The sequence below is a fragment of the Entelurus aequoreus genome, linkage group LG05 (genome assembly GCF_033978785.1).
Source record: "Entelurus aequoreus isolate RoL-2023_Sb linkage group LG05, RoL_Eaeq_v1.1, whole genome shotgun sequence".
In the NCBI taxonomy this organism is placed as follows: domain Eukaryota; kingdom Metazoa; phylum Chordata; class Actinopteri; order Syngnathiformes; family Syngnathidae; genus Entelurus; species Entelurus aequoreus.
The window spans coordinates 26,954,969-26,967,468 of record NC_084735.1 but is presented as its reverse complement, the minus strand read 5'-3'; the positions used below and the strand labels follow the sequence as shown (position 1 = coordinate 26,967,468).

The 12,500-nt window shown below is 39.4% G+C and overlaps 1 protein-coding gene across 1 annotated transcript in view; it reads left to right on the top strand.

Annotated features, from left to right (window-relative positions):
* The window catches only part of efna3a (ephrin-A3a), a 233,023-nt gene that overhangs the window by 196,612 nt on the left and 23,911 nt on the right, over positions 1 to 12,500 (top strand). Inside the window, exon 4 of the mRNA XM_062047551.1 lies at positions 7,954 to 8,031. Within this exon, the coding sequence (XP_061903535.1) occupies positions 7,954 to 8,031 (78 nt within the window). The remainder of the gene's footprint in view (positions 1 to 7,953; positions 8,032 to 12,500) is intronic.

Here is a 12,500-nt window from a genome sequence, read left to right as displayed (position 1 = left end):
AGTCGCGATCAAAAGTTTACATACACTTGTAAATAACATAATGTCATGGCTGTCTTGAGTTTTTAATCATTTCTACAACTCTTATTTTTTTGTGATAGAGTGATTGGAGCACATACTTGTTGGTCACAAAAAACATTCATGAAGTTTGGTTCTTTTATGAAATTATTATGAGTCTACTGAAAATGTGACCAAATCTGCTGGGTCAAAAGTATACATACAGCAATGTTAATATTGGGTTACATGTCCCTTGGCAAGTTTCACTGCAATAAGGCGCTTTTGGTAGCCATCCTCAAGCTTCTGGTTGAGTTTTTGACCACTCCTCTTGAGAAAATTGGTGTGGTTCAGCTAAATTTGTTGGTTTTATGACCTGGACTTGTTTCTTCAGCATTGTCCACACGTTTAAGTCAGGACTTTGGCAAGGCCATTCTAAAACCTTAATTCTAGCCTGATTTAGCCATTCCTTTACCACTTTTGATGTGTGTTTGGGGTCACTGTTCTGTTGGAAGACCCAACCTGATGATTTTAGGTTGTCCTGAAGAATTTGGAGGTAATCCTCCTTTTTCATTGTCCCATTTAAAGCACCAGTTCCATTGGCAGCAAAACAGGCCCAGAAAATAATACTACCACCACCATGCTTGACGGTGGGAATGGTGTTCCTGGAATTAAAGGCCTCGCCTTTTCTCCTCCAAACATATTGCTGGGTATTGTGGCCAAACAGCTCAATTTTTGTTTCATCTGAAATCACATGGACAAAGATAAGACCTTCTGGAGGAAAGTTTTGTGGTCAGATGAAACAAAAATGTAGCTGTTTGGCCACAATACCCAGCAATATGTTTGGAGGAGAAAAGGTGAGGCCTTTAATTCCAGGAACACCATCTCTACCGTCAAGCATGGTGGTGGTAGTATTATGCTCTGGGCCTGTTTTGCTGCCAGAGGAACTGATGCTTTACAGAGAGTAATAAATGGAACAATGAAAAAAAAGGATTACCTCCAAATTCTTCAGACAACCTAAAATCATCAGCCCGGAGGTTGGGTCTTGGGCGCAGTTGGGTGTTCCAACAGGACAATGACCCCAGACACACGTCAAAAGTGGTAAAGGAATGGCTAAATCAGGCTAGCATTAAGGTTTTAGAATGGCCTTCCCAAAGTCCTGACTTGAACGTGTGGACAATGCTGAAGAAACAAGTCCATGTCAGAAAAACCAACAAATTTAGCTGAACTGCACCAATTTTGTCAAGAGGAGTGGTCAAAAATTCAACCAGAAGCTTGTGGATGGCTACCAAAAGCGCCTTATTGCAGTGAAACTTGCCAAGGGACATGTAACCAAATTTTAACATTGCTGTATGTATACTTTTGACCCAGCAGATTTGGTCACATTTTCAGTAGACCCATAATAAATTCATAAAAGAACCAAACTTCATGAATGTTTTTTGTGACCAACAAGTATGTGCTCCAATCACTCTATCACAAAAAAATAAGAGTCGTAGAAATTATTGGAAACTCAAGACAGCCATGACATTATGTTCTTTACAATTGTATGTAAACTTTTGATTGCGACTGTATATCTCTCTCTCTCTCTCTCTCTATATATATATATATATATATATATATATATATATATATATATTACATGTATAGCCTATTGTTTTGCGCAATATTGACAAGTGATGAACCGAAAATTTGGTCTTCTTAAATAAAAACCGAAACCGGATGTTGTGATGAAATATCCATTTCTGCTGGTGACTGCGTCTTTCCGACGCACACGAGTGACGTAGCTCGGTCAAAGTTGACCAAAAAATCAGATTCAGGTCTAGTTAGACTAGAGTCATATTTGAAAAGATCAGATTTTAATCGGATTCAAGACTATCTCCTGATGTGGCCTGAATCTATGACAAAAGATCAGATTTGAAGCACTTTGGAGCGTTTAGACCAGGCGTCACCAACGCGGTGCCCGCGGGCACCAGGTAGCCCGTAAGGACCAGATGAGTAGCCCGCCGGCCTGTTCTAAAAATAGCTCAAATAGCAGCACTTACCAGTGAGCTGCCTCTATTTTTTTAAATTGTATTTATTTACTAGCAAGCTGGTCTGGCTTTGCCTGACATTTTTAATTCTAAGAGAGACAAAACTCAAATAGAATTTGAAAATCCAAGAAAATATTTTAAAGACTTGGTCTTCACTTGTTTAAATAAATTCATTAATTGTTTTACTTTGCTTCCTATAACTTTTAGAAAGACAATTTTAGAGAAAAAATACAACCTTAAAAATGATTTTAGGATTTTTAAACACATATGCCTTTTTACCTTTTAAATTCCTTCCTCTTCTTTCCTGACAATTTAAATTAATGTTCAAGTAATTTTTTTTTTTTTATTGTAAAGAAAAATAAATACATTTTAATTTAATTCTTCATTTTAGCTTCTGTTTTTTCGACGAAGAATATTTGTGAAATATTTCTTATGATAAATGATAAATGGGTTATACTTGTATAGCGCTTTTCTACCTTCAAGGTACTCAAAGCGCTTTGACACTATTTCCACATTTACCCATTCACACACACATTCACACACTGATGGCGGGAGCTGCCATGCAAGGCGCTAACCAGCAGCCATCAGAGGCAAAAGGTGAAGTGTCTTGCCCAAGGACACAACGGACGTGACTAGGAAGGTAGAAGGTGGGAATTGAACCCCAGTAACCAGCAACACTCCGATTGCTGGCACAGCCACTCTACCAACTTCGCCACGCCGTCCCTTCTTCAAACTTATTATGATTAAAATTCAAAAAAATTATTCTGGCAAATCTAGAAAATCTGTAGAATTAAATTTAAATCTTATTTCAAAGTCTTTTGAATTGAATTTAAAATTTTTGTTCTGGAAAATCTAGAAGAAATAATGATTTGTCTTTGTTAGAAATATAGCTTGGTCCAATTTGTTATATATTCTAACAAAGTGTAGATTGGATTTTAACCTATTTAAAACATGTCATCAAATTCTAAAATTAATCTTAATCAGGAAAAATTACTAATGATGTTCCATAAATTCTTTTTTTAAGTTTTTCTCTTCTTTTTTTCGGTTGAATTTTGAATTTTAAAGAGTCGAAATTGAAGATAAACTATGTTTCAAAATTTAATTGTCATTTTTTTTCATGTTTTCTCCTCTTTTAAACCGTTCAATTAAGTGTAAATATCATTAATTATTAATAACAACAGAGTTAAAGGTAAATTGAGCAAATTGGCTATTTCTGGCAATTTATTTAAGTGTGTATCAAACTGGTAGCCCTTCACATTAATCAGTACCCAAGAAGTAGCTCTTGGTTTCAAAAAGGTTGGTGACCCCTGGTTTAGACTGTCAAAAAAAATATGATATGTGTCACTTGAGGGCAAAAACATTTTATTTGGTGTGCAGTGTAAGAGCATTTCAGTAGTGTGTCTAAGAGTGTTTCAGTAGTGTGTGTGTGAGAGAAAAACATTTCAGTTGTTTGTGAGAGCATTTCAGTAGTGTGTATAAGAGTGTTTCAGTAGTGTGTATAAGAGTGTTTCAGTAGTGTGTGTGTGAGAAAAACATTTCAGTTGTTTATGTGAGAGCATTTCAGTAGTGTATGTAAGAATGTTTCAGTAGTGTGTATAAGAGTGTTTTAGTAGTGTGTGTGAGAGAAAAACATTTCAGTTGTTTATGTGAGAGCATTTCAGTAGTGTATGTAAGAGTGTTTCAGTAGTGTGTATAAGAATGTTTTAGTAGTGTGTGAGAGAAAAACATTTCAGTTGTTTATGTGAGAGCATTTCAGTAGTGTATGTAAGAGTGTTTTAGTAGTGTGTATAAGAATGTTTTAGTAGTGTTTGAGAGAAAAACATTTCAGTTGTTTATGTGAGAGCATTTCAGTAGTGTATGTAAGAGTGTTTCAGTAGTGTGTATAAGAATGTTTTAGTAGTGTGTGTGTGAGAAAAACATTTCAGTTGTTTATGTGAGAGCATTTCAGTAGTGTATGTAAGAGTGTTTCAGTAGTGTGTATAAGAATGATTTAGTAGTGTGTGTGTGAGAGAAAAACATTTCAGTTGTTTATGTGAGAGCATTTCAGTAGTGTATGTAAGTAAGAGTGTTTCAGGTGTGTGTAAGAGTGTTTTAGTAGGGTGTGTGAGAGAAAAACATTTCAGTTGTTTATGTGAGAGCATTTCAGTAGTGTATGTATGAGTGTTTCAGTAGTGTGTATAAGAATGTTTTAGTAGTGTTTGAGAGAAAAACATTTCAGTTGTTTATGTGAGAGCATTTCAGTAGTGTATGTAAGAGTGTTTCAGTAGTGTGTATAAGAATGTTTTAGTAGTGTGTGTGTGAGAAAAACATTTCAGTTGTTTATGTGAGAGCATTTCAGTAGTGTATGTAAGAGTGTTTCAGTAGTGTGTATAAGAATGATTTAGTAGTGTGTGTGTGTGAGAAAAACATTTCATTTGTTTATGTGAGAGCATTTTGGTAGTGTATGTAAGAGCATTTCAGTAGTGTGTCTAAGAATGTTTCAGTAGTGTGTGTGAGAGAAAAACATTTCAGTTGTTTATGTGAGAGCATTTCAGTAGTGTATGTAAGTAAGAGTGTTTCAGGTGTGTGTAAGAGTGTTTTAGTAGGGTGTGTGAGAGAAAAACATTTCAGTTGTTTATGTGAGAGCATTTCAGTAGTGTATGTATGAGTGTTTCAGTAGTGTGTATAAGAATGTTTTAGTAGTGTGTGTGTGAGAAAAACATTTCAGTTGTTTATGTGAGAGCATTTCAGTAGTGTATGTATGAGTGTTTCAGTAGTGTGTATAAGAATGTTTTAGTAGTGTGTGTGTGAGAAAAACATTTCAGTTGTTTATGTGAGAGCATTTCAGTAGTGTATGTATGAGTGTTTCAGTAGTGTGTATAAGAATGTTTTAGTAGTGTGTGTGAGAAAAACATTTCAGTTGTTTATGTGAGAGCATTTCAGTAGTGTATGTAAGAGTGTTTCAGTAGTGTGTATAAGAATGTTTTAGTAGTGTGTGTGTGAGAAAAACATTTCAGTTGTTTATGTGAGAGCATTTCAGTAGTGTATGTAAGAGGTAATTCTGAATAATGTCCCTAACGGCCCCTCGTACTTTTACGTGCGTCCTTTCACTCCAGCGATTTTTGTTGTTGTGACGATACGTGAATCTGGTGGCAGGAGCGTTTTTAATCATATTTATTTTCATATTGTTTTTATATTGGTTTTGTGTTTATTTATTTTTTTGTTTTCATTCAGTCATTGGTGGAGCTAAGGATAATATTGGAATATTGTTGTTCAGCACTTTCGAAACATTTTTGTTGTTTAAATGGGGTTCAATCCCCACCTTCTACCATCCTAGTCACGTCCGTTGTGTCCTTGGGCAAGACACTTCACCCTTGCTCCTGATGGCTGCTGGTTAGCGCCTTGCATGGCAGCTCCCTCCATCAATGTGTGAATGTGTGTGTGAATGGGTGAATGTGGAAATACTGTCAAAGCGCTTTGAGTACCTTGAAGGTAGAAAAGCGCTATACAAGTATAACCCATTTATCATTTATTTATTATTTAAATGTGCTATATAAATAAAGTGGATTGGATTGGATTAGGAGCTGTTATTCCCTAAATTTCAAGGGGCCGCTAGAGAGTCAATTTTGGAATTTCGTGTTCATGTTTTTCGCCAGACCAGACGCGTTTGCATAAATTGGTGCGTTTTTGTGCATGTTAAATGCCTCAAAAATGTGATAAAGTTGGAGAAAAATAATAAGACAATTTTCCACCTCGGTGGACAATAAAGATGTATTCAATCAATCAATCAATCAATATTACTTTATTTCTATAGCCCTTAATCACACGTGTCTCAAAGGGCTGCACAAGCCACAACGGCATCCTCGGCTCAGATCCCACATCAACATTATTGTATTCTATTCTATTTGGAGCAATTACAATGTGGCTCTAATAAGGCTAATTACAGTCTCCAAACAGCAAGCTTCCGAAATGATTGCCTTTCTATTGTTTCCTTAGTTGTCATCTGAGAAATATTGTTTACTCTGTGGAATAATGGTGATGAATCTATGAAAGAGCACAAAGGACGCTGACTGTCACTCACGTTGTTGACATAAAAGTGGTAAAACGATGTTTGCATTTAAGTGTTCATCATCGTCAATGTCGTCCTTCATAACTGTGTGACGATGCTACACAACTGTGTGTGTGTGTGTGTGTGTGTGTGTGTGTGTGTGTGTGTGTGTGTGTGTGTGTGTGTGTGTGTGTGTGTGTGTGTGTGTGTGTGTGTGTGTGTGTGTGTGTGTGTGTTTCTACCCTTCTTGAGACATCAACAAGGAAAAGTACCTTCCATATGAGGACCGGTGAACAAATTAGGTGTGAAATCATGGTCCCAATACAGAAAACCATTGCATCTAATAGAAAGCCAGTCTGTGAACATTGCTCCAAAGTCAGGATTTTTTGTTGATTTAATTTGCATACAAAAGTAAACATTGACAGGTGCAAAGACAGCAATATATGATACAACAAGACGGCAGCTAAAGATGGACTTCCCTATTCATCCCCGAAAAAAACCCGCCAGGTGAACAGCTGATTTTACGACTTCCGGTGATGACGTAAGACAACCCACGCCCCATATGTGACCATAGGATGAACAAACACCCTACGGTACTAAGACTATAGTGGCCATTAACAGTTGGCTTCCACAGCTGAGTTGCCCAAAGTGCGGCACAGGGGCCATCTGTGGTCCGTGGCTCGTTTGTCATCTAATCGGCCTTAAGCACATTACAAAAAACAAAAGGTAGAGATCTCATTTGCACCCCTGGTGGTGAAATCTATCAAAATGAGGGTGGTCCCAAAAAGGAGGGATTTTTCAAATTGACTGTGTGTCGGTTTTAAAAGTGCTCCTCCTCTGGCCAACATATGAAATAACAAGTGTGTGTAAAAATTTGAAGTGCTCCCCCTCTGGCCAACATATGTAATAACAAGTGTGTGTAAGAAGTTGAAATGCGCCCCTTTTGACGAAAATGAATTTAAAAAAATTAAATAAATGTGTATATAGAGACATACTGTAATAATAACTTGAAGTAAATAATGATTTTAAAAACCAATTACAAACAAAAAATTTAACAAAAAAATGTACTAAAAGCGTACCATTTTTATATTTGCATAGTATGTATATATTATTAATGTTGTAAATACAAATCTTTATATATCTAGAAAGGGAGGTCCTAAAGACATTTTTCTTAGGTCTCAAGAAGGTAACAAATACAAGAATGTGCGTGCGTGCGTGCGTGCGTGCGTGCGTGCGTGCGTGCGTGCGTGCGTGCGTGCGTGCGTGCGTGCGTGCGAGCGAGCGAGCGTGCGTGCGTGCGAGCGTGCGTGCGAGCGTGCGTGCTTACCTTCTTGAGACATCAACAAGGAAAAGTACCTTCCATATGAGGACCGGTGAACAAGTTAAGACCGAAATCCTGGTCCCAATACGGAAAAAGCATTGCATCTAATAGAGAATGTCTCATTTGCACCCCTGGTGGTGAAATCTATCAAAATTAGGGTGGTCCCAAAAAGGAGGAATTTTTCAAATGGACTGTGTGTCGGTTTTAAAAGTGCTCCCCCTCTGGTCAACATATGAAATAACAAGTGTGTGTAAGAAATTGGAATGCGCCCCCTTTGGCCAAAATGTATTAAAAATGAATACATAAATATGTATATAGAGACATACTGTAATAACTTGAAGTAAATAATGAAGATTAAAAAACAATTACAAAACAAAACAAAACTAAAAGCTTACCTTTTTTATATTTGCTTAGTATGTATATATAATATACATCTTTATATATCTAGAAAGGGTGGTCCTAAAGAGGTAGGCATTTTTCTCAGGTCTCAAGAGGGTAACTAATACAAGAATATGTGTGTGTGAGAGAGATTCAATATGATTTCTTCTAGCTTTATTTCAATGTTTGGTGTTTTTCTCTGCCAGTCTCCCAGGCGGACGACGACTCCAGCCAGACTTCCGCCGCCTACACAGTGAGGCCGAGTATCAAAATACACAACATCGGTGAGTGACTCTTGGCTCCCTACGCCAATATTTGGCTGCAAAGTCTGTTTTCAAGCCCAACACACACACACAGACACACACACACACTTATACATACATACAATGATGCTAATGTGCTTGAACACGCCTAAACCGGTTGACGTCGGCCTTGCGACGCAGCTTGAGTGGCGCACATATTGTTATTGATTTCTATTCCGCGCACGCTCTGCCCACGGGCGTCTTTGTGTAAACGACACAAATGAATCCAATTATCACTGCGAGGTGAAAAAAATATTGACGTTGTGTGCGCTCGTGTATCACCTTGTGTGGGCGGGCGGTGATGGCCGTGGCGTCTTGGCCTCGTCACGCTGCTAAGTAAGGTCATAGAAACATTCGCGCTGGCTCCTGGTTGTGATGGCGCGATATCACACAGCGATACTAAACCACAATAAAGCAGACGTTATTAACTTAGAAGAACATTTCCAACGAACCACAACACTTACACACCCGACTTTAATAAGGATGTGAAGTCGATTGGCTACCGATCAGTATCGGGCAATTTCTGGTGAAAAAATAATGTCTTTATGTTTGTCCCCCGGCTGACAAGCGGCTAGCAGCTAATTGTGTGTCTCCATACACAGTGTGGAGCCTCTCCCCTAAGTTAATAATAATAAGCCAGTGTTTCTCAAACTATTTTTTACCAAATACCACCTCAGAAAAAAGCACCGACATTAAACATAAAAGTGATAATATATCATATTGTAGGTGTTTATTACACTTTGCATTCATATTTGTTACATTTGTGTTGTGTCTTGCTTGATTGTAAAAGATGTCTATCGAGGAGCTGGTCTGAGAAGTAAAACATTTTGGTAATAGTCAGTGTTTTATTGTTCATAGTTAAAGGCCTACTGAAATGATTTTTTTTTATTTAAACGGGGATAGCAGATCCATTCTATGTGTCGTACTTGATCATTTCACGATATTGCCATATTTTTGCTGAAAGGATTTAGTAGAGAACATCGGCGATAAAGTTTGCAACTTTTGGTCGCTGATAAAAAAAGCCTTGCCTGTACCGGAAGTAGCGTGACGTCACAGGTTGAAGGGCTCCTCACATTTCCCCATTGTTTACACCAGCAGCGAGAGCGATTCGGACCGAGAAAGCGACGATTACCCCATTAATTTGAGCGAGGATGAAAGATTTGTGGATGAGGAACGTGAGAGTGAAGGACTAGAGTGCAGTGCAGGACGTATCTTTTTTTGCTCTGACCGTAACTTAGGTACAAGCTGGCTCATTGGATTCCACACATTCTCCTTTTTCTATTGTGGATCACGGATTTGTATTTTAAACCACCTCGGATACTATATCCTCTTGAAAATGAGAGTCGAGAACGCGAAATGGACATTCACAGTGACTTTTATCCCCACAACAATACATCGGCGAAGCACTTTAGCTACGGAGCAAACGTGATAGCATCGGGCTTAACTGCAGATAGAAGTAAAAGAAATAAACCCCTGACTGGAAGGATAGACAGAAAATCAACAATACTATTAAACCATGGACCTGTAACTACACGGTTAATGATTTCCAGCCTGGCGAAGCTTAACAATGCTGTTGCTAACGACGCCATTGAAGCTAACTTAGCTACGGGACCTCACAGAGCTATGCTAAAAACATTAGCTATCCACCTACGCCAGCCAGCCCTCATCTGCTCATCAACACCCGTGCTCACCTGCGTTCCAGCGATCGACGGAGCGACGAAGGACTTCACCCGATCATCGATGCGGTCGGCGGCTAGCGTCGGATAGCGCGTCTGCTATCCAAGTCAAAGTCCTCCTGGTTGTGTTGCTGCAGCCAGCCGCTAATACACCGATCCCACCTACAACTTTCTTCTTTGCAGTCTTCATTGTCCATTAAAGAAATTGCAAAAGATTCACCAACACAGATGTCCAGAATAATGTGGAATTTGGCGATGAAAACAGAGCTTTTTGTATTGTATTCAATGGTGTCCGAATACTTCCGTTTCAACCATTGACGTCACGCGCATACGTCATCATACATAGACGTTTTCAACCGGAAGTTTCGCGGGAAATTTAAAATGTCACTTTATAAGTTAACCCGGCCGTATTGGCATGTGTTGCAATGTTAAGATTTCATCATTGATATATAAACTATCAGACTGCGTGGTCGGTAGTAGTGGGTTTCAGTAGGCCTTTAATATTGTAAATCCCACTTTCTTTATTTTCATGCACATTTTGGGTGTCCCATTCAGTAAAAAACTGTAAAATTCCATTCCGTTTTTTTTAAGTGGTCTGTCATAATGTTTTTAGAACTCTATCGGACATTGTGACTTTTGGTATTGGTGTTCCTGGAAAAAAAGTGACCCGAACACACATACTGTACAGCAGATTGTTACAGCTAAATGTGTATATACACTATATTGCCAAAAGTATTTGGCCACCTGCCTTGACTCACATATGAACTTGAAGTGCCATCCCATTCCTAACCCATAGGGTTCAATATGATGTCGGCCCACCTTTTGCATCTATTACAGCTTCAACTCTTCTGAGAAGGCTGTCCACAAGGTTGCGGAGTGTGTGTATAGGAATTTTCGACCGTTCTTCCAAAAGCGCATTGGTGAGGTCACACACTGATGTTGGTCGAGAAGGCCTGGCTCTCAGTCTCTGTTCTAATTCATCCCAAAGGTGTTCTATCGGGTTCAGGTCAGGACTCTGTGCAAGCCAGTCAAGTTCATCCACACCGGACTCTGTCATCCATGTCTTTATGGACCGTGCTTTGTGCACAGTCTTGTTGGAAGAGGAAGGGTACCGCTCCAAACTGTTCCCACAAGGTTGGGAGCATGGAATTGTCCAAAATGTTTTGGTATCCTGGAGCATTCAAAGTTCCTTTCGCTGGAACTAAGGGGCCAAGCCCAACTCCTGAAAAACAACCCCACACCCTAATTCCTCCTCCACCAAATTTCACACTCGGCACAATGCAGTCCGAAATGTACCATTCTCCTGGCAACCTCAAAACCCAGACTCGTCCATCAGATCACTCCAGAGAAGGCGTCTCCAGTGCTCTAGAGTCCAGTGGCCATGTGCTTTACACCAGTGGTCCGGTACCAATCGGTCCACGGACCGGTACCGGGCCGCGGCCGCACAAGAAATTAAAAAAAATAATAATAATAATAATATTTGTTTTAATTAAATCAACATAAAAAACACAATATATACATTATATATCAATATAGATCAATACAGTCTGCAGGGATACAGTCCGTAAGCACACATGATTGTATTTCTTTATGACAAAAAAATATATATATATATATATATATTTTTTTTTTACTACCCCTCCACCCCCTCCACCCCCAATGCCAACATGGCACTGCCATATTTATTATTGAAGTCACAAAGGGCATTCTTTTTTTAACAGGCCTCAAAATATCCATCCATCCATCCATTTTCTACCACTTGTCCCGTTCGGGGTCGCGTGGGTGCTGGAGCCTATCTCAGCCTCAAAACAGCAGCTTGGAATTTGGGACATGAGGAGGTTGAGGTGGGCGGGGTTGGGGGGTGCGGGGTTGAGGTGGGGGGGAGTAGGATGTAGCGGGGGGTGTATATTGTAGTGTCCCGGAAGAGATAGTGCATATTTGTAACAGTGTTAAAGTTGTTTAAACGGTCACCCTCAGTGTGACCTGAATGGCTGTTGTCCAAGTATGCGTTGCATTCACTATTGTGTGTGAAAAGCCGTAGATATTATGTGATTGGGCCGGCACGCAAAGGCAGTGCCTTTAAAGGCCTACTGAAACCCACTACTACCGACCACGCAGTCTGATAGTTTATATATCAATGATGAAATCTTAACATTGCAACACATGCCAATACGGCCGGGTTAACTTATAAAGTGCAATTTTAAATTTCCAGCCACACTTCCGCTTGAAAACGTGTAGATATGATGACGTATGCGCGTGATGTCAATGGTTGAAACGGAAGTATTGGTACCCCATTGAATGCAATACAAAAAAGCTCTGTTTTCATTTCAAAATTCCACAGTATTCTGGACATCTGTGTTGGTGAATCTTTTGCAATTTGTTTAATGAACAATGAAGACTGCAAAGAAGAAAGTTGTAGGTGGGATCGGTGTATTAGCGGCTGGCTGTAGCAACACAACCAGGAGGACTTACTTGGATAGCAGACGCGCTAGCCGACGCTAGCCGCCAACCGCACGGATGATCGGGTGAAGTCTTTCGTCCTTCTGTCGATCGCTGGAACGCAGGTGAGCACGGGTGTTGATGAGCAGATGAGGGCTGGCGTAGGTGGAACGCTAATGTTTTTATCATAGCTCTGTGACGTCCCGTTGTTAAGTTAGCTTCAATGGCGTCGTTAGCAACAGCATTGTTAAGCTTTGTCAGGCTGGAAATTATTAACCGTGTAGTTACATGTACATGGTTTAATAGTATTGTTGATCTTCTGTCTATCCTTCCAGT